Below are 20,589 nucleotides of genomic sequence, written 5' to 3'. Positions count from 1 at the left end.
TAATAAACTGAAAGACCATAGGCTTAGATTCACATAAGCCCTACCGGATACGGTTTAGTTTTTGATAATATGCATATGTTTTTATGCTTAGTTTTCGCACTAAACCAATTATTCGACTTATCCTTTCTATACTGTTTGAAAGTTTGATGGATATTCGCTTGTAAAGGGAGGAAATATTGCGAGAAAATGGTTTTCATCATTTGTTCAACCTACTTATTGCGAAATGTATTTTTCATATTTAAAGAATTAACGAAGCATGTAGTTTACAAATTTAAAAAAAAGTCCAATGTCTAGAATGTGGCAACAAAAAAAAAAAAACACACACATCAATAATAGATCTATTTTTATGACTATCCCTTTAAAAACGCATTGTAAAAAATACCAACAGAATCTGGTCATGCCATTCCATTTGAGGTAGTCAAAGACATTCTTGTTTAACATAGTTTGTTCTATTTATTTTGTATTATACTCTTGCAAGTGCAACAATGGCGCAATATTGATGCTGCTAAGTCGTTCAGCATCATGTAGTGGCGTTAAGGAAGGTAGAAACGAAGAAAGAAGAAATCATATTAGTAATGCTACGTTATGAATGAGGTATTAAAGTTATGAAGATGAGAAACGGAAGTTTCATGAGGTAATCGATTAGCTGACAATGATTAAAAATAAAAACGAGTTCAGAAAGTAACTGCTTCTTCCTGTGCTTAGCATACAGAACGATATCTTGTAAACATCGCTAAAGAATAGAGGCAATATGTGGTTTATGAGGAAAAGTGCTATTGATTGGAAGATACATCCATTAATGAAAAATGTGAACCCGTTTTGTTTTTTCCCTTGTTACAAGATTTTGTGTCACATTTTCACCAGTATACATTCCTGTTTGAAGTGAAATGCAAAGCAATTACAAAACTATGTTTCTGAACATCCGAACATTTTCGTGTGCTTCGTTTTTTTGTTTGCAAAATATTCATCTGAAAACAACAAAACAGAAAGTCATAAATGGTATATTTGCAAGCCAAAGTGGTACAAAGGCCACATGTACATTGCAAAGGTAGCTAAATGTTTGAAAAGTGCACACAATTGTACAAAAGTTGTTTTGTTTTGGAAAATTAGCTACTTCAAGTTGTTATCCTAGAAATGATAAATTTGCAAATATGTGAAAATAATAAAACGATTTCCTTTAAAGAGAACCTGCTAACGATGTCTACGATCACGCTGATAATCGCGCTCCCGACTTCTTGATCTTCGATCACGCGTTCTATCTTTTCGATCACGGTCGCGATCCCGCGATCTATCACGATCACGGTCCCTTTCCCTGTGCCGGTCTTTGTCCCTCTCACGTTCTCTATGCCTATCTCTGTCCCAATCGCGATCATAATCCTTTGCGCGATAATCTTTCCGATTGCGGTCATGTCTTTCGTCGTCGTGCCTTTCGTAACGAGAAGATCGTGCGTCTCGGTCACAATGGTCAGACATTTCTCGCTTAAGAGGTTTTTCTTTAAATGACTGTACTGCCAAACCTCGCTCATGACGTGCTGATTCTCGTTCATCAGTAAAAGGAGCTGATCCGGATCCTCTTGCATTGCCTGAAGGTCCTGATGTTCCTCCACGGGTTTGTTTTCCTCCCACAGCTGTTCCACCACGGTCAGGTTGAGTGTCAGCGAACGAGACACCATTCTCTCTCGCATATTGGTCAAGCTTTGCATCAATTTGCTTTTGGATCGGTACCGGTATACGGGGGAATAGAGTTGAAAACCAGTCCAGTTTGGTTAACCATTGCCGTATCATCTGACCAATGGTCATTGTCTTTAGAAATATATATACAGTAGATAAGTAAATGGTATGTTTTGTTCCATAAATAAGCATACGCATACCTGGCCTCCGCCAGCTTTGACATCGATTTCTTCTTCATCTACTAGGTACGGTTCATACCAATCGAACAAATCACCCGGTGGTTGGGTGTATCGTAAATACATAAAACCTGCGTAGTTCATAAAGATTAGATTAAGTAAGAAACTTTAAATAATTGTGTCTCTGAAAGCTTAGCACATGTCAGATATATTATCTAGATTGTTTATATTGCCTTCAGTGCAAAATTATTACTTGCACAAGGGGTTTAAAATCTATATATAATACATAAATCATGATTTTACAACAAAACCAACATAACCAATACTCACCTAACGCACGAATGTAGGGTGAATCGCCGTGTGTAAGCAGTCCATTTACTTGTTTTCTAGTTAATCGTAGCGTATAAAGTTTATAAAGTAAACAAAATGCCGTTGAAACTATTCCACCAGCCCCTACACCTCTAACCTGTGAAACGATATTGTTCAATTGTAAATTCATAGCAAGAAGCATCTATCGTCCAGATTTAAACTTACTCCTCCGCACATTCCTGTCTGGCCCGCTGTTTTTCGAGAACCCCGTTCCCATGGTTCCAAGTGCTTCACTTGATAATATATTTCGTCTACTACTTCGTGGTAAGTCTTCAGTTTGAACAAGGACACTGCGAATTAAATGATTCGAATTCAATTATATACTTAATGCTAAAGACCCAAATCAGTTGTTCTAGGTACTCACCTTTGAAATAACTCGATCCCTGAATGTTTGCTAGAATCAATGGATTCAAATTCATCGAAGTTTCATTGCCCCAAAGAGGCAGAGCATTGTTTTGCTTCGCCGACTTTTTCGGAGCATTCGCCTGGTTCGATGGTTGCGTGCTCTGTTGATGATGTTGAGCCTGCTGTAACTCTGGTTCATAATACTGCTGCTGATCGTGAACATCTGCAAGAACATAAATAAATCCAGCATTAGCGGTATTTATTTTAAGCGCGAAACATTCGGACGGTAGTACTCACTGTTGTCTAATTCCATACTGGGAGTAACACGTTCTCCGGTAAATAAAGTTCACATAAGACAGAACTGCGACAGTAAGGTAATAGTTTCTGAAATTGTTAGTTAAAGAGTATAAGCATCGGTACACAAGCTTTTTGGTAAACAAAAAGGCATATTCCTAGCGCCTAGCGACACACATACACGACTGTATACAATGTATACAAGATTGTAGGAGCACCACTTTACTGAATCTTACCTCAAATAAGTAACTTAAAAGTTTTATAACCGAATTTTGTACATACAAATTGTGTATATTAAATTACTACAGCCAAATTGTGCGGCTCCAGCTAAACAAACCACAAGGAGACAAGCTTTTTTTTATTTTAGCATTCTGACAGAAGCTGTCGGTATCTGGGCAACTAAAGATACATATAGAAATTTGACAAATGCAATGCCTTTGCGATAGTTGCACATTGGGCAGGGGGATGCCAACTGCTGGCCATAACATGTTTTCATATAATTAATTACTTCAGATTTTTTGAAAGAATGTAATCAAAAGGTTATGAAAGAATGTAATCAAAAGATTCGAAATATTACCTAGTTACCTATACCTAGTTTATAAATTTTTCACTCCCTCATCTCCTAGGTAAAAATACGTTGTTTATAAATTCCTCATACAAATTTTGGTTTATGTTTAGTTTACAATATCTTATAATACTCTTCTAAAACTTAATTTCCCAAATAAACGTGGAAATAACGCAAAAACGGTTTATCGCCGAGTAAGGCGGTATTCGAGTTACGCGCATTCGAGATAAATGAATAAGGAAGGAAGGAGGGGGCGGTGGTGTTTGTGATAAATGGGGCTGGTCCACACGACAGGACCGGGGATCAACACGCTCCTGTAGCAAGGACTGACTATCCAGCTACGTGGTAAAATAAATCTCGAAAGCCAGAAATGGCCGAACTCAGGGGTCGTTACGCCAAGGAGAAGAAGAATAAAGAAGGAAATATGTGGGTTAGTTCCTTATAATTCGAATTTTTCTATATTTTTGTTGTTGTTTTTCTTTGAAAAAACTTTTAAAAATCGAAACACATTACGAGCAAAGAAGAAATTAGACTATGCGTGCAAATAGACCTAGAGCGACACATCTCGCCGCGACTAGTCAATTTCTCGTCAATATTCGATGAAATGCGATGAAAAGAATATACATAAAAAAAGAATAGAAATACATAGAATTATATCATCACAGCCACAGCCACAGAAATGTCTCGCCGAGCGGTTCTGCTTTGTTTGCAAAATTGAGCTACTTTTGAGAAATGTCGCGTCGAGAAATGTCTCTCTACGTCTATTTGCACGGTATAATTCGTCATCTTCGCGATCCGCAAAAATATGCTGGGGATTCCCTGTGCATTCGCATTATGTGGAGAGTCTGCCTAGTTGGCTTTTGTGCCTTTTATGACCAACAACACGCCTATACAGTGTCGCGCATATACGTTGGTATCTATTAATCTTAAGTGGTGAAAAGAATTTGACAGGTTTGCATACAAATTCTAGCCTAAATGTTATCTGGGTAAAGCAACAAACTGTAGTGAAAAAGCTTGAAACAAGAACGAAAATGAGATTCAATAGTAAATGAATTAGTTGGCGAAACAAGAATAACTAACGCCTAAGTGTAGTTTATTTCGTTCTCTCGTACCTGCAGTAACTATCAGTGTTGAGAATAATATTGTAATTTAAGCACCGAACAAGATTTGCTGCAATAATTCTACCGGAGTGCAATCTAACAGAAGAAAAAGGCAAGAAGAAGCAGATGTAGGGAAAGAAATCCAAAAATTACAAGAAAAGAAAAGCAAATTTTGACCCTCAGTTGAACAAACAGCTTTAGGAATAGAAATTGCTATAGGCAAAGCCTTTTCTTGAGCCGTACTATCTTAGCCAAGGGAAGGAAGCAGAGCCTCCAAGGAAAAGTTTCGCTAAACTTCTCTTTGTTGCTTGCGATCGGAGGGTAATTCGATGTCTTCGGCCGAAGCAGAAGACACGGACGATGAGCTCGATCCGTATCTACAGTTGGAGGAAGACCTGCGGAACATAAAATCCGTGATCCATGTTACTCGAGAAAACATCGACGCCTTAAATGCAAAATTTGCCGACTTCCAGCAGCCGCCGGCGCTGTACCTGGAGGAGTATCAAGAACTCACTTCGAAGCTGCACGATTTAGAAATCAAGGAACAGGATCTGATAGAGAAAAAGATACAGTTGCAAAATGAGCAGTTAAGCGAACCGAGTGAACCTCCCGACCTAGAAGAGCGAGTAGAGGTAAGGAACGTTTGTTTTTTTTTAGTTTTTTTTTCACTAGTGTCATATGAAACATAATAATGTTGCATTGTTTGCAGACCGAAAGCATGTGCGGGACACTGAGCCGACAGTCTAAGATGTTGCTTCGAGCCTTCTTACCGAATCAGCAGCGCACGTCCGTGCAGGTTATACCGGGGATGCGATTAAAGGACGCTTTAGCGAAGGCATTAAAGCGTCGAAATCTAACTTGCGAATTCTGCGAGGTAACGGCCGGCAACAATGACTATCCGATTCCGTGGGAAACCGACGTAAGCGCGCTAAACTGCGATGAGGTGTTTGTTCGCATTCTGGATATCGGTTTCCCAACGTACATTTCGCATCAGTTTATTCGGAAAACATTTTTCTCACTGGCATTTTGTGAGTGCTGCCGCCGGCTGCTGTTCACCGGTTTCTACTGCAACCAGTGTAACTATAGATTCCACCAGCGATGCGTCGATAAAGTGCCACCGATATGCAGCAAACGACACATGGACAGCACATTTTATCATGTGCTTCTGGCGAACCCAGAAAGCACGGCTGGCATCATCAATCCGGGGGCTGGTGGGTATAGTACTAGTTTGCGACATCCGCGTTCACTCAATCAGCATGATCGTTCCAACTCGGCCCCAAATGTTTGCATTAATAATGTGATAAAGCCATTCTTTGGTGGGGAAAATCGGCACGTGATCAGCAATCGACCGCTCCAGGTAGGTCAGATTTATTTATACCAAAAATTCGTTAGATAGACTGTCGAACAAAAAAAAAATAGTATCAAATTGTTTTCAATTTCAATGTTATCATTGGCGAAATAATCGTAATAAATTTTGTGTTTTTTTTTCATTTTTTTTTAGGCCCAAACAAATCAAGAGCATTCGCATTCCACACAGGCATCGCCCACAAACACCTTGAACCATAGCAAAAGGCCGAGAGCCCGATCGGCAGATGAAAGCAATAAGAATCTGCTGTCACCGAGAGACTCCAAACAGTCGGACGAAAATTGGGTAAGTAAAACTGTGCTGCTGTTTGTGACGATGTGGATCACTAACACCCTGTCCTTAAACATTTCTTCCAAACAGAACATTCAGGCTGAAGAGATTTTAATAGGACAACGAATTGGTTCCGGCTCTTTTGGTACAGTTTACAAAGCCCATTGGCATGGACCAGTGGCAGTGAAAACATTAAACGTGAAAACTCCCAGCCCGGCACAGTTGCAAGCATTCAAGAATGAGGTTGCCATGCTCAAGAAAACGCGCCACTGCAACATTCTTCTGTTTATGGGTTGTGTAAGTAAGCCGTCACTAGCGATCGTGACGCAATGGTGCGAAGGTAGCAGCTTGTACAAACACATTCACGTAAACGAGACCAAGTTCAAGCTGAACACGCTGATAGATATCGCGCGTCAAGCTGCACAAGGGATGGATTATCTACACGCGAAGAACATTATACACCGGGATTTGAAGTCGAACAACATTTTCTTGCACGATGATTTTTCAGTAAAAATAGGCGATTTCGGACTGGCAACAGCGAAAGTGCGGTGGTCCGGTTCGCAGCAGTCCAACCAACCGACCGGAAGTATTCTGTGGATGGCTCCGGAAGTGATTCGAATGAAGGAACAGAATCCATACTCGTTTCAAAGCGACGTATATGCGTTCGGGATCGTGTTGTATGAAATGTTGACCGAGCAGTTGCCGTACAATCACATCAATAACAAGGACCAGATATTGTTCATGGTTGGCTGTGGTAAGTTACGACCCGACTTGACGAAGGTGCGCACCGACTGTCCGCAGGCTTTGAAGCGCTGCGTTGAGGATTGTATCAAGTTCAATCGTGACGAAAGACCGCTCTTCCGGCTATTGCTAAACATGCTGGAAAATATGCTACGAACCATGCCCAAGTTCCACCGCAGTGCAAGCGAACCAAACTTCACCCAAACGCAATTGCAAAATGATGATTTTCTGTACATGTGTTCGAGTCCCAAGACGCCGGTTAATTTCCACAACTTTCAGTTTTACAACGGCGCGGGAAATTATTGAAATGATGTTTTTTATCAAACCTACACACGGGGGCGGATTACTGGTGTGTTGCATACTTTCCTTGTCCAACGGTGGAATGCGAAATATGAAAATGCAGGAAAAACAATTAAACGGGCCCTTTATAAACTCCGCAAATGCGCTTGTAAATAAGTTCTTTGTGGCTTGGTTGACAGTTGATAAAGTTAAAAGCCTGGATAAATAGATAAACGATTGGAATAAGGCTGCTAATAATAATTACAAGAGGAATATTTTGTTCTACTATCGACGTCGATATCGATGCCGACATATATCGAACGTTTGACGAATCTACTGCCCGCCCATCCTAATGAAAGTTCTATTCCACTCTTATTGAAATTGGATTGGCAAATTTTCATAACAGAGAATAGTTTTTCTTTCGTGTTCATTGCGAAATATCGTTCATACGGTTCAGAGTAAAGGATTTATGATGTCTCTGTGTAGCGTACAATACCTGTGATTGTATTCCATCGGAGCAGTCGTACGTGTTTATTCATTTACAGTGGTGAATATTGTTTAATTAAAACCATTACAATAAACAGTACAAGCATTAGTTTTATGATGATTTGGTTGCCTTCCCTTTGACAACCTTTTTCTGTCCTAAAAGAGTATAAAAAAGGCCTGACCATGAACAGCAAGAAAAAAGGTGGTAACTTGAGACATAAAGTTTGTATAGACTGTAATCAGTTAAGCTCTGTTTGTCTTTATATGTTTGCGTTTAATAGAACATTGAACCAATTACGCTGTGACTTACGTTAATTAACTTTAATTAGCTTGTTTTAAGTTTTCTATTGTTAGTTCTGTACAAGTCGCATTCTACTAGCTATCGTCATCATTGTTTTAAATGAACGAAATTGTTAATTTTTTCTTTCGATAACAAAGCTCGTTCATATGACCATTCAGTATTTAAATATAAGCTTGGGATACGACAGCAGGCAACAGTTCTAAGCAAAATTACTGATTTGCGAAAATGAAATTTGACGGAAAAAGTTCTGCCAAAAGTGAATGGTAGGGAAAGATTGGAAAATGTGCTATTGATGCTAGTCGGAAATTACGCAAAATACGAGATGAGGGTTTGAACAGGCATAAGCAACAAGTATATAAAATAGGACAACATATACATGTAAATAAAGTTAAATATAGTAAGCAACATCTGCTGGTAATGGCTAATTAATAACGGTTAATGGAAATGATAAATCATTACTATCGCGTCACAATAGTTAATCTGGATAGAGGTAATACTGTGAAATGATACGGTTTGGTGTTAGCGGTGCATGCAAAAAAAGTGAAACGATATTATGTTGACCTGATATAGAGTCAAATTGTTGGATCAGACAGAGGATGGCAAATAAAACGAGCAAAAGAATGAATTAGATATATTAGATTGTGGTAGCGGTATGCTGAAAGTGAAATAAACCTTGATATCCAAAGTAGTAGTAAACAGCAGAAACATGGAATCTAAAACCCATAACTGGTCATATTACACTAGGCTAACAATGAAAAGCAAAGAGAACGAGTTTTCAGTTAAAAACAAGTAACTAGAGAGCGAACAAACACAAAAGCATGGATTGATGAAACAAATGCAAAAAAGGCTAATGTAACTGAAGAAAAAATGAATTACACCAATCACGGTACTGCAGTTGGTTATATACGAAGGTTAATATTCACGCAAGTACTCACATCTTAATGCTTGAAGAAGAAACTGACGCGCAAAAGAATGATAAACTCTTGTGCCCGGATTCGGAAGCGATGGGATGCATTAAAGAAACTGAGTGAAAATCGTCTTAAGCGTAAAGTGTGAGTTATGTTTCGGAATTCGAAACATGTTCGTTGCTGCAAGCGTAAACGTATTGTGGGTCGGTAGAAAAGAGGCTGTCTCTTCTTAGTTTGTTGCTGTTTTTAGTAAAAAAAACAACTCTTCGGTGAACGAAGGCACATCTTTCCATTGCCGCAGACGAGTAAAATTAAATGAAAGAAAGTAAAACTAATCAGCGCGAAAAGGGCAAAGAGCAAATTGGAAGAGGGAGTGGCGGTGCAAAAGATTAGGGTGAAACTAAATCTAGCATGTGTTACATTTTTCTTTCCTCTTAAACCGATATATACAGAATGAGTATATGAAAGAGAAATAAACTAAACAAAAAATTACAGCAAAACGAATAGTTTGTTTTTTAATATAGATGTAGCGGCATTTATTTACATGAATATATTAAGTTAGTCGTTCCTTGTTCCTATTTTTTCCACTTTCTCTTTTTATATTCTTCTAAGCTGATGATAAGAGTGTAGAGATTTTAAGCAAAATATGTGCAAATATACAACACGTATCGACGTTAAACGTCTTTCGTACAAGATTGAGCAGGTTTTCTTCGGCGTACGGCTTTTCGTCTTACTAGTTGGTTCGTGCCATGGTTCGACGACGCTATCCTTTCCGGCGTTTTGATTTCGCGCTCATTGTAATGTTCATTTTCTGCGGCGAAAATGTTCCAAACTTCCTGCCACTGTGTTGCCGGTACGTTCATGGCAGTTACACGATCAGGCAACGGTGTCACAAGTAGATCGCCGGATAAATCATTCGCAGGATCGTCAGCCTGCCGGTAGCTGGGCGATGCCAGTTCCGATGGTTCGCGTATATGAAGGCTAGAGAGCCGGCGCCGTCGTTGCCTTCGGTGTACTGCTCTGCGGTAACCAAAACCACGCCGTGGAGGTGTACTGCGTGGCGCACACTCAGCGATCGATGAATGTCTCAGAATTTTCAGAGGAGACGAATGATTATTGACTAAGAAGTAGCGAAAGGAAGACGCCGTATTGTTGAGGTTTGTGGTGGAAAGCACATTCGACGATGTGTTGGCGGCTGCTAGAGCTACCGTTGAAGAATCTGTTGGCTTTGAACCAATGTGATCGTATGGTAAATTGTTGCCGTCGCAGCAAATCTTTGCTCCTGTCGGGGCTATATTATTGTTGTTTTCAAATTCTAGCGTACGGTCAGGTTGACGGATTTCCATGTTCCATCGCCACTGATGATCGTTATGTGTTTGCCAGTCATTGCACATCGTTTGTGGTGCGCGCGTTACAACCCACTTAAGCATGGTTTTCTAAAAGTGTAAGAGAAACAAGATATTAGTTGTTTTAATTTTTTTATGCATCTTGAATATAGCTGCGTAATATTTTAATTAATCTTTGGCATACATAAATCAGTTGAGTAGAATCTGTTTAATTGTGTTGTGGAATGTGTTCTAAATATAATGTTTCCCATTGCCAGTTCGTTAAAGAATACAATTTATTTCAATTCAGCGAATATTTCGCAAGATGTGGTGCTTCATTTACGTATACATATGTGTAGACTATAAGAGCAATCGAAGATCCTGTTTGCTTAATTGGATCCATCCGATTGCAGCGTGACTGCACCATTATGGCGGGTTGAACTATTAATTAAAATCCTATGCGTGCAATTTTTCGGGATCGGGAAGATTTGTAGATACGATTAATAATAAAAAAAGAGAAGCGCACCGTAATTACACTACAAAAAGGAAATAGTTTTTACCCATTTTGATACGCTTCACTTAACATTTCCTTTGCGAACCAAATGCACGGAGAAAGGAAAAGATTGCTGAAAGAACTTAATGCTCACCTGCGGTACCAAGATTAAGGTTCCGCAGTGTACCCTTTTTTCGTTCTCGATTACAAATGCAATCTAGGTACGGAAGGATAATACTTTTGCAGTACGGTACCGGTGCGAAGATCACGTCGAACCACATTTTGTGCCGCTTTATCCCTTTAGTTGAAAAAACGTATCTATCTGTTCCATATGCATGCACCAATATGGACCAAAGAAGGATCGTTTCGGATCAATATAGCAAGGGTGCAATGTTTTTAACGTCAAATGGGAACGGAGATGAGTGGGAAAGAAAAACGATAATATTTCTTTGAGATTTATCACCGCGAAGAACGGTTTCTCATCTTCTTGATATATTTGAACCTAAGCAGGGATCAAGACAGAAAATGAAATTTAAATGATGCACACGACGAAATAAGACTAAGACGAAAATTTGGCAGTCTGTGTTAGCATCATGAAACTGCAATTCGCTGATCTCGATCTACGAAAGTGTTCCATGTTTATTAAAATCCATTAACTATTCTAATGGGGGGACATATGACGACAAACGTTCGGAGAATAAACATAACTCAGGTCACACGTGTCCACAACAAATGTATCATATGCCCTCCTCTCCCCTCACGAAACCCTTCCCCCTCTCCCACACAATTGATCGTCCAAATATTCCCCCCTGCCATTCAACAAAGGACCGTGACCCGCGTTACATTTTTGGCTAACTTTTGGTTGAGCCATACGGTCTGCAATTGGTTGTTGGCAAGTTGGGTTGTGCAGAAGCCAAATGTTAAATTTGAACCAGATAATTTGCATACAGGTGCCAAATAATAAATTACAAGCGTGCAATCTTTCGATTGGGGAGGAAAGGACAGCGAAATGGGTCTACTTATAGGCATGCAGCAAACAAAATTGAAGCGTTGAAGGGTCCACATACTGTGTGTACCATATGGTATGGTATCGGGAACAGTATTGCAGATTTTTCTTCAAATGAACTCAACCAAAACACTGCTAACTTACATAAAAACGGTTATTTTTGTGTTGTATTTTTTTGGTTCTGTGTTTAACCAGAAATTCGCTACAGCGGTGGGGAGAAAAATAAAATCATTTGAATTTTGAATAGCGACCATAATTCCAGTACGTGCATATTAGGTACATTTATCAATCCCGCCAGGCCGTTCTAGCTGAATAAAAGAACAAAAAAATGTTACGTACATTTGAACAGCTAACTGAAAGTGCTTTAAATTTAAACACGTTTAATGCTGATCAATGATTCAAACATTTCACCGTGTTGTTTGTTGTGTGAATTTTAAGTGAAAGAAAATGAAAAATTGCAACAACTTACGCAAGCTGCACGCAGAATAGCAAAATCCCTTCGAAAATGTGCAAGCTGTCCGGTCAACTAGCACGTCCGGGATATCGGCTTACACACGTACCCGAAAGGTACGCATGCGTACAGTTGGCACAGATTGAAAGAAAATGTTCGTCCTCTTTTGTTTGATTTTCGAAAATTTCCGGATGTCCCCGTTGCTTGTCTTAGAATTTATGATTCATACCGCCACCTTTCACCGGTGTGTGCAGCATGTTTCATGTTCGTATTGCATAATCTTTCTCTCTTTGTTTTCACCTTTCTTTTCGATATTTTTTTTTTTCAATTCCTGCCATGTTTCCTAAGAAAGGCGCTCGTCCTGACCAAGACAAATTAAAAGACAGCAGAGCAGAAGGTTTACCGAACGAGAAGAAAATGCCATAAATTTTTGCCCATTTCTAACACATCGTTTTGATCATGCTGCGATATAACGATTTGTTGACTGGTACCTGGGGCGCCACCTTAGGGGCACTGGGCCAAACCATCGGCCATAAACTAGTTATGTGGGGTAGAATTTTTGCACTTTTTCCTAGTTTTCCCCTCTATCCTACGCAATGCGAGCAGCATTCTCCCTTCTTTTTTGGGCTGGTAACGACAAAAAAAAAACAGTAATATTCGACGCGGAAATTGTGTGAGATTTAATCAAGCATTTCGGGTCTGGCCGAACGTTACGGCATCTTCCGGTAGACATGCGATAAACATTGGGTTTCCAGTAGAAGGTTTGCAGTGTCTATAGATAGGCTAACCAAAAAATATTTTTTTTGAAATTTCATATTAAAATAAACTGCCAATCAAAAATGTGTTTTTTAATGCAAATAAAAGTAAAATAATATTCGAATAATAAATAGACGTTTTCGATTATGAACTTTGAAAAGAATAACTCTTTAACAATTCTGATCGGATGAAATGCAGTTTATTCCGTTAAATAATAATGAAAACAGTGTGTAATTTACTAATAAATATTTCCATTAATCAAAGAATTGCTTTTACCTAACAAGAGAGTAATTATTTACTGGTCAAAGTGTCGTACAGATAGGGATCAATCTCATCTAAGCAGTGGTGAAATGATAGCTGGTTAATGATAGCGACCACAATCAATGCTATTGGACCTTTTTGTGAGCCGGAAGTCCAATCACGTACTGTCTAGGGAAGTAGCATAATTTTTAATTTTTTTTTTGTACGACTTACAGTTGGCGCTAATAGATCTTGTCGCAGGCACGCGAGATTGAAACAAATAGGAGCGGCTGATGAATAAAAAGAGATACCAACGCACGGACACGCAATGTGTGTCTCATAGATTTTAAATGTTAAGGGTGGCTAAAGCGGCATAGGGCACTGTACACAGTGTGGGAAAAGTTCGCCGATGATAGTGAGCTTTATAGTGAGGTATCGACCTAATTACTTTTACAACATGTGTGCATGTAGAATGTTAAGCATAAATAACACTCAGGTGTTAGATGCAAGCCCCATTGGGCGCCTTATTTCGTGTCAATTCAATTAGAAACGTTCATAGATAGTGGGATAACTGAAGCTCAAGTATTTGAGTAGGAGAAACACAATAGGTCGCATTCTAGTTAAAGGATGATTGAAATACACATGTACTATAATAAGGTGTAGTTATGACTATGCTGATAAGAATCGACATTTATCCCTTCCTTTTTTTAAATGGTTAAACCTGTTAAAATTTGTCATATTGTAAGCTGAGATGCTAATTATGTTAATGAACCAAAGATTAGGATTTTTCAGTTGAGGTGGAAACGAACATAATTAAAAAAGGTTGGAAGAAAATCGTTTAAAGGCTTTTTTAACTACTAGTTTTGTTTTTTTTTTATCAGGAACGGTGTATTTGGTAGGGAGTTATAAGTCATTTCCATTTTTCTATAGTGACTGTGGTCTATATTTTACAAACTATATATGCTTGCTTCGGAGTTGTTGATCAATATGGCGAAAGCATGAATCTGAATAGGAAGGTGATTCCAGTTTCATGCAATTAAAATTTGTCTCATACATGTTGTATTTACATTTGACCTCGCTGCGAATACGACGAAATAGGATAGACAAATCAAAATACGGAGACGGTAATAATTTAAACAGTTGAATGATCTCGTGCATTGACTTCTGTCTATATGATAGCCCCGAGCAGCAAGAATCGATTATTTGGCTATGTGATAAATATGAATCTAAGTGAAATGATGTAGTACGCAGACATGATCTTCAATAAAAGATAAAAATAGTTCATTATTTTCAGAGAGTGTCATCTAAATATGTATCTTTGATTGTCATTGATAAATTTGATAAGAAAGCAACAAAATGTTACGCAGTTCATGTATAGAGTGCATTTTTCACAACAGCTTATTAAATTATAATAACAGCGCCGGTTTCACACGGCAGGACAGGGTATCAAATCCCATCTGAGCTGTCCGCCGGAGTAAAGTGTAACTATCCAGCTACGAGGTAAAAATAAGTCTAGTAAGCCAGAAATGGCCGGCACTCGGAAGATACCCTTAGGATAGGTTAATGATCATTTTCAATAAATCTAATTCAAGATCTCTAATTTTTGTACCATATTCGCCAATTTGAAACATGTTTTCATTTTTCATTTTGCATCTAATTTTATTTATCTTGTTAAAGCTATTTAAGTTTCGAAAAAAATGATGAACATTACATTCCTTAAGTATATGCTTAGAGGAAGGATAAGACCAAAGAAGCCGCCCAAAGTTGATTACCCAAGGTCGTCTTATGTAGCGAGAGTGTGACACGCTTCTAATGTCCACGTATGTCCTAAAGAAATCGGCTTAAAATGGAATATTGAAATGTGCAAGCAGCTTACGGGCTCACAGGATATAAGCTACTCTTCGTTAAAAGGAAGATTTTGCTTTTAAATAGAAATGCGATCCTACATGCATAGTTTGAAAGGCGACTGGTGGAAAGATCAGAGAAGGTTTCCGAAAGTGAATGCCCTAAATATGGATGATCTACATTTTTTTCAAAATTTAGGAAAAACCGTATTATTTAGAACTGAGAATGCATATTGATTTAGGTCCATTCTGACTGGGCAAAACAAGCGATAGTAAGGATAAGAAAAGGTGAGCTCCATACTGTGTTTGTATAGGAAAATGTAAGGGTGTCGTTGATCAACGGTCAGCGCGTGCCGGAAAAACAAACTCAGGAATAAAGGGTTAGTTCCAAAGGGTATAAACGTTGCAGCAGCCACAACTTGACCATTGCATTTTCCATTACGCCATACCCACGTGCTATCAACGGATTTTGATCTTCACGGGTAAGCGGAACCTGTTTGACAAGTTCGCGGTTGGTCGATGTTACACGATTACAGAAAACTTTGTGTACGAAATGCGTACAAGTGTGTGTGTGTGTTTCGGCGCAGTTAATTACAATAAAACCTTGGTCATGATCAGCTTGGATTAGCTTGGTCCCTGTTATCGGTGAAATCAAGCTTTAAGCAAACAATTGGTTCAACTGGGCGTATAATTCAGATGACTTGGTGTGTTTTCTAGTTTTTGGAAATGTGGCGGGGGGCACGGCATCAATCAGTAAATTATTTTAAACAAATGTTAGATAAATTTTAGCTTTTAACTAACCGATTACTAACCGATTTAAATTTTTCATTAATGAAAGGAAATCTACTTTTAAACTCCTCTTAAAACACAGACCCATTAAGGGAATTTGTAGAGTCAACAGGTTTACAGAAAAAAATTATTTTAATTTTTTCCCATGGTTAAGGTTTTAATAGTATCTGAAGATCTTCTGAATCGCTATACTGAGTGTACTTAACAAATAAAGATGTTTCAGCATAAAGAGTATAAAATATGCAAAAAAGTATATGCATGATAGCATTTCACAAATTGGCGCTCAGAATTTCTCCCGGAAATGTTCATCAGATATTCTTCACCCAATTGACTGATACTTGTGATATGCATTTATATTGTTCTTTTATAATAGCTTTAAATTTGTAATAATCAATTTTGTGTTTTTTAAAACAGTTGTTAAAAGATCACTTTAGGCAACTCGTCAATGGTGAATTGTGCACCAAAGGGAACCGGCTTGGTTTGCCACTCCCAACTTAATCGTACTGAAGTCTGCTTGTACTTACCAGATTGTTTTAGATGTTTAGGCTTGAAGTATGCACGCTTAATTTTGATGCGCTGAAAGCAGCTGTCAACAATCATCGATTGGATTACGTTGCAATCGCAGCTTCGCAGGCATCGGTTTCAAGGCCACAATGTTTGCACCAGTTCCACAACATGCGGTCGCACACACCAACGATTGTAGCCGGATACACATCGGTTACGAAACTTAGCACTAACTTTAACACTGGAGAAACGCGGCCAACGACGCAGGGAATGTTTGCTCACTGACATCAGATTGCCGAGTAAATCATCAACTCCTTGCCGAGTGTGGAATCGAGCCTTGGCGGGAATAATGTTCGTTCGAGGTATTCGTGCATCTTTATCTAACATCCCGTGTCCTTGTCGGGCTTTCGGACCTAAGGGTTGGCTTCTGTGTTGTTTGATGTTTTCCTTTTACATGCCATAGCACACCTTTTCCATCGAAAGGTGCAAAGGATCAGCCGTGATGGAAGATTGTTACCTGAATCGCCACTTCTGTTGCCACATGAAATAGACGGGCCGGCTCGTTTATGGCTGTGCGTGCGTGTGCCACTGTGAGCAGTCAGATTACTTCCTGAAACTGTGACCCGTCTAGGAAATGGGCTATGCACACACACACACTCTCGCACACTCGACGGGTGCGCCCCGTTACCTCTTGGCGTCTGGTTCTTGCCTAGCTTCTTCGCCTAACAGCCGTTTCGGTGATGTCTCGCACGACAAAACCCTGAAATCAGTTGTCCCCGTGCACGGTACATAGCCAAAATTGCCAGTAACAAACAGACTGTTGTCAGATCATTTGGAAGTACGGTATGTGAAAGCAATAGAAACAGTTGTAGAGTGGCAGAGCAAAAGAAATGGTGTAAAAGACATGTCCGAATTTCTGCATAGGCTAGAATCTAGAAACAAGGCTAGATAACTCTAAAAACAAGGTAACATTTTACAATGTTTAGGATATGTATTTGCGAGAAATATTGAGCTTTTATCTAACAGATAAATCCACACAACTGTCTATTAAAGCTTTCATCAACTTGCACTGCTTTCATATAACAATTTCTTTACAATGTATATAAATCACAAACTAGAATGATAAAAAAAACACAACACCGACCTACAGATGACTTAAGCCTTAAACGTTGGAAAATGAATCGAAAAATATCGTTTGAAAGAATCACGTATTCTAGTAATAGTCAATAGGCAATTTATTTAACAGCCTAAAAACTCTTACACATAGAATGCTCTCAAAGCTGCTTGAATTAAATACATTGATCGTTGCTAATTATTCAAGATACCGCTTAAAAGCCCCCCTCTGCAAGGCCATCGTGGGGATCTTGGCGATTTGAACAAATTGCCGCTGTTCCAAGAAGTCGGCTGACATGACTGAGATGAAGTTAACCAACAAACTCTCATTTACGTTTTCTATGTAATACAACATCGAACATGTACAAGATCGTATCAAAAGGGTAGTATTTTTTTCTGTGCAGCTAACGAAGAAAAAAAAAGTTGACGGTTCTGACATTTTTTTATCGATGGCTTGGGAACCCATCACAAACACTTTCCGCTGTATCGAGAGACCGACTGGGTTTGATGAATCTCGGACAGTGATTGCTGAACAGAAATGTTCTACGAATGTAGAGCAATAGTGTACATTTAGGGTGTGAGGTCTGGGGTGACTTTCATCGTAGATTTTACTTTCCCAGAAGACGATCAAAAACAACAAGAAACAAAAAAAAATCAGCTAGAATATGGGTCTGAGTTACGGCACACAAGGGATGTTGGAAGATAAACCGAAAAAAAAATTAATTGAATGAAAAAAAAATGTTTTGGGTTATGTGAAATTTCGGGTTTTATCAAAAACATTAGTATGCCTAATGTTTGGTGCATAACGTAGTCGTTCATGAAGAAATTTGTTTTACGAGAATTGTACTTACTACACAAAATAAAACTAAACGAGTTAAGTGTTAACAATAGTAACAAAATTGGCAAATTAATTAGTACTGCGTGTAGATTTAGTTTTCATATGATCCAACATTGTTTGGTGTGGGTCAAAAGGGTTTAACCAATAATTCACTTTACTTTATATAAAAAAATAAAAATAAAAAAGAAAATGAAATCATGTGTACCATTGAACTCAATGGTGCTAAAAATTACATTGATGTAAAAAATTGATGAAGTTATCTCGATTTTTTTCTTTATAAAACGGGTCAAAAGTAAAAACGGGTGATCTACATTTTTAGAAAGAATACTTTGTTATAAGTTAAAGAACATTTAGTCGCAACAACAGAAATGATACTTCATTGTACTAATTAAACGACAAGTCTCATGAAAAAACTCCAATCACTTAGAAAAAATAACAATCGAACCTGATACTAAGGACATGGACAGGAGTTCGGTAGAAATTAATATAATTGAGATTAAAAATTACAAACGTTTACGGTATTTCTTTTTAAAAAATGTTGTAAATAAAAAAACAAAAATTGCCACATAAAAATTTGAACGAACTCCGTTCAGAATCGTGAACGAAACAAACTGCTCGATTTCGTGTACATATATTCTAGATAGCATAATGCAAGTTGGTCCAACTGGAATCTGTATGTAAGGAATTTCTGAAACGCCAATTCTTATAAGAATCCAGAACACTTCATGACAGCACACAGCCAATAGGATTAATAGAGGATACATTTGAAATATTTCAAATCGCTGGTGGGCGATGGATAGACAGACAGATATACTGCTGGCTTGGTTTATACAGTTGGAAAAACAACTAGTTGAAAATCAGATAAACACAGTGAAAAGTTAAGAACTATTTCTATCCCTTCCGATGATCGCTACACGGTTGTCGGAAAATGATGAATGGGTGAAATGCTCGGATGTGCTTCGTTTCATTGTTGAAGACCACCCGGGGCTAGTTTCAAGGAAGCTGTTAGCCTGCATTGGCTGACCGAAGTACTGTTGAAACTTTCACCATTTTTTGCAGAGCATGCGATAGTGCGGCCGCTGGTGATGCATATGCTATGAACGTATAGAAGGACGATTATTGTTAAACGAAATGCGTTGATAAACCAGCTTGCGCACGTGCTGTAACTTTTTTTTCTTCTATTTTGAACCAGCAATTTTAGGACAGGTGAAGTATTGCTCTCGTGCGTTGCACGTTACACGTGCCTAATGGTTTCTTTGTTCGAGGGATGCGGGTCAGTGCGACCGCGATAGTGCGCGGTTAACCAGGACTTTAGAAAAAGGACGAATGAAATAAAGGAATGTACGTGCTTCCATAAATTTTCTATGTTTTCTATGTTCAGATTCAGAGTTCAGATAAATTTTTCACCGGCAAGAGAACCGAGAGTTCTAAAACTAGCGATGATGAAATTAAAAAGTGGTTATTCCCGTTTGCCTAAAAACTGATTTATTGTTCTTGCAAAATAAATTATACTTTCAATAAAAATGGGCGAAGGGTGTTTAAAATAATATTTTTTATAATAAAATTGAAATCTTAAAACTAATAAGTAAAACTAATCAAGTAGCAAAAAAAAACGCAAAGGGCAAATGTCTTTGCAATATTGAAATTGCTAACTTAAAAGAATTAAAGTGAAATAAATGAAATAGAAAACCACAAAGGTAAAATGTCTCGAAGAAGAAACGAAACTGAAAGTGAATTGTAAAATCGTTGCTCACATGCTCAAAAGAGCATGGGTATTCCTGCGTTTTGTGTTTATAACATTCTTATATTTTCTCTAAAAATTTTGTTTTCCTATTTTTTTGGTCCAAGATTAAAAATATCACTACTTCACGGTTTTTTTGCACTTTACTCCGAATCACGAAACAATTGATTTTAAACGATGACAATAAAAACCGCAATTAGCAAATAATGATCATGGCTTATTGCTTGCCGAAATTAATGGTACACACAACATAATAAGTAATTCATACGGTATAACTGCCATCCTGTCACTGACAAGTGGATCAGTTAATTGGCATATTTTAAACGACTTACTTCGATGATTGTCAGCTCTCCAGCCTGTGGTCTTTTCACGGCAGTTTTTGTTACTGTTGGTCAAAATAGTTAAACGTGCCATTAAGAAATTACCTCAAGGTGTCAGCTCAATTTCTTGGTCTTTTAGTTTCAGGGCGCAACGAGCGCAAGACCTTGAGAAAAGTTGAGTCTACACGTTATGTATGGGTAATGTTTCGTGGTTATGGGAGCGGAACTGGAGAAGCGCCAGCCATGTCATGAGTCCTAGTGACAGCTGGGAGGACTTGTGAACCATTGGACTACTCAG

At 38.4% G+C, this 20,589-nt stretch overlaps 3 protein-coding genes across 3 annotated transcripts; 1 reads left to right on the top strand and 2 right to left on the bottom strand.

Moving 5' to 3' along the window:
* Nucleotides 1-427: 427 nt before the first annotated feature.
* LOC125770086 (pre-mRNA-splicing factor 38B) lies at nt 428-3,268 on the bottom strand. Its single transcript, XM_049439312.1, has 7 exons — nt 3,092-3,268; nt 2,859-2,945; nt 2,581-2,784; nt 2,382-2,506; nt 2,178-2,313; nt 1,872-1,978; nt 428-1,803 (listed from the first exon to the last, which is right to left on the bottom strand). Exons 2-7 carry the CDS (start codon nt 2,872-2,874, stop codon nt 1,192-1,194), a joined length of 1,200 nt encoding a protein of 399 aa, XP_049295269.1. The 5' UTR covers nt 2,875-2,945; nt 3,092-3,268; the 3' UTR covers nt 428-1,191.
* A 967-nt stretch (nt 3,269-4,235) lies between these two features.
* On the top strand, nt 4,236-9,371 carry LOC125770083 (raf homolog serine/threonine-protein kinase Raf). The gene is made up of 4 exons (XM_049439306.1): nt 4,236-5,152; nt 5,230-5,877; nt 6,022-6,171; nt 6,247-9,371. Exons 1-4 carry the CDS (start codon nt 4,850-4,852, stop codon nt 7,201-7,203), a joined length of 2,058 nt encoding a protein of 685 aa, XP_049295263.1. The 5' UTR covers nt 4,236-4,849; the 3' UTR covers nt 7,204-9,371.
* Nucleotides 9,372-9,494: 123 nt separating this feature from the next.
* Nucleotides 9,495-19,915, bottom strand: LOC125770090 (uncharacterized). Its single transcript, XM_049439322.1, has 2 exons — nt 16,300-19,915; nt 9,495-10,307 (listed from the first exon to the last, which is right to left on the bottom strand). Exon 2 carries the CDS (start codon nt 10,299-10,301, stop codon nt 9,546-9,548), a length of 756 nt encoding a protein of 251 aa, XP_049295279.1. The 5' UTR covers nt 10,302-10,307; nt 16,300-19,915; the 3' UTR covers nt 9,495-9,545.
* Between the last annotated feature and the right edge of the window lie 674 nt (nt 19,916-20,589).

This window comes from Anopheles funestus, chromosome 3RL (genome assembly GCF_943734845.2).
Source record: "Anopheles funestus chromosome 3RL, idAnoFuneDA-416_04, whole genome shotgun sequence".
In the NCBI taxonomy this organism is placed as follows: domain Eukaryota; kingdom Metazoa; phylum Arthropoda; class Insecta; order Diptera; family Culicidae; genus Anopheles; species Anopheles funestus.
This window is presented reverse-complemented; position numbering and strand designations above follow the sequence as displayed.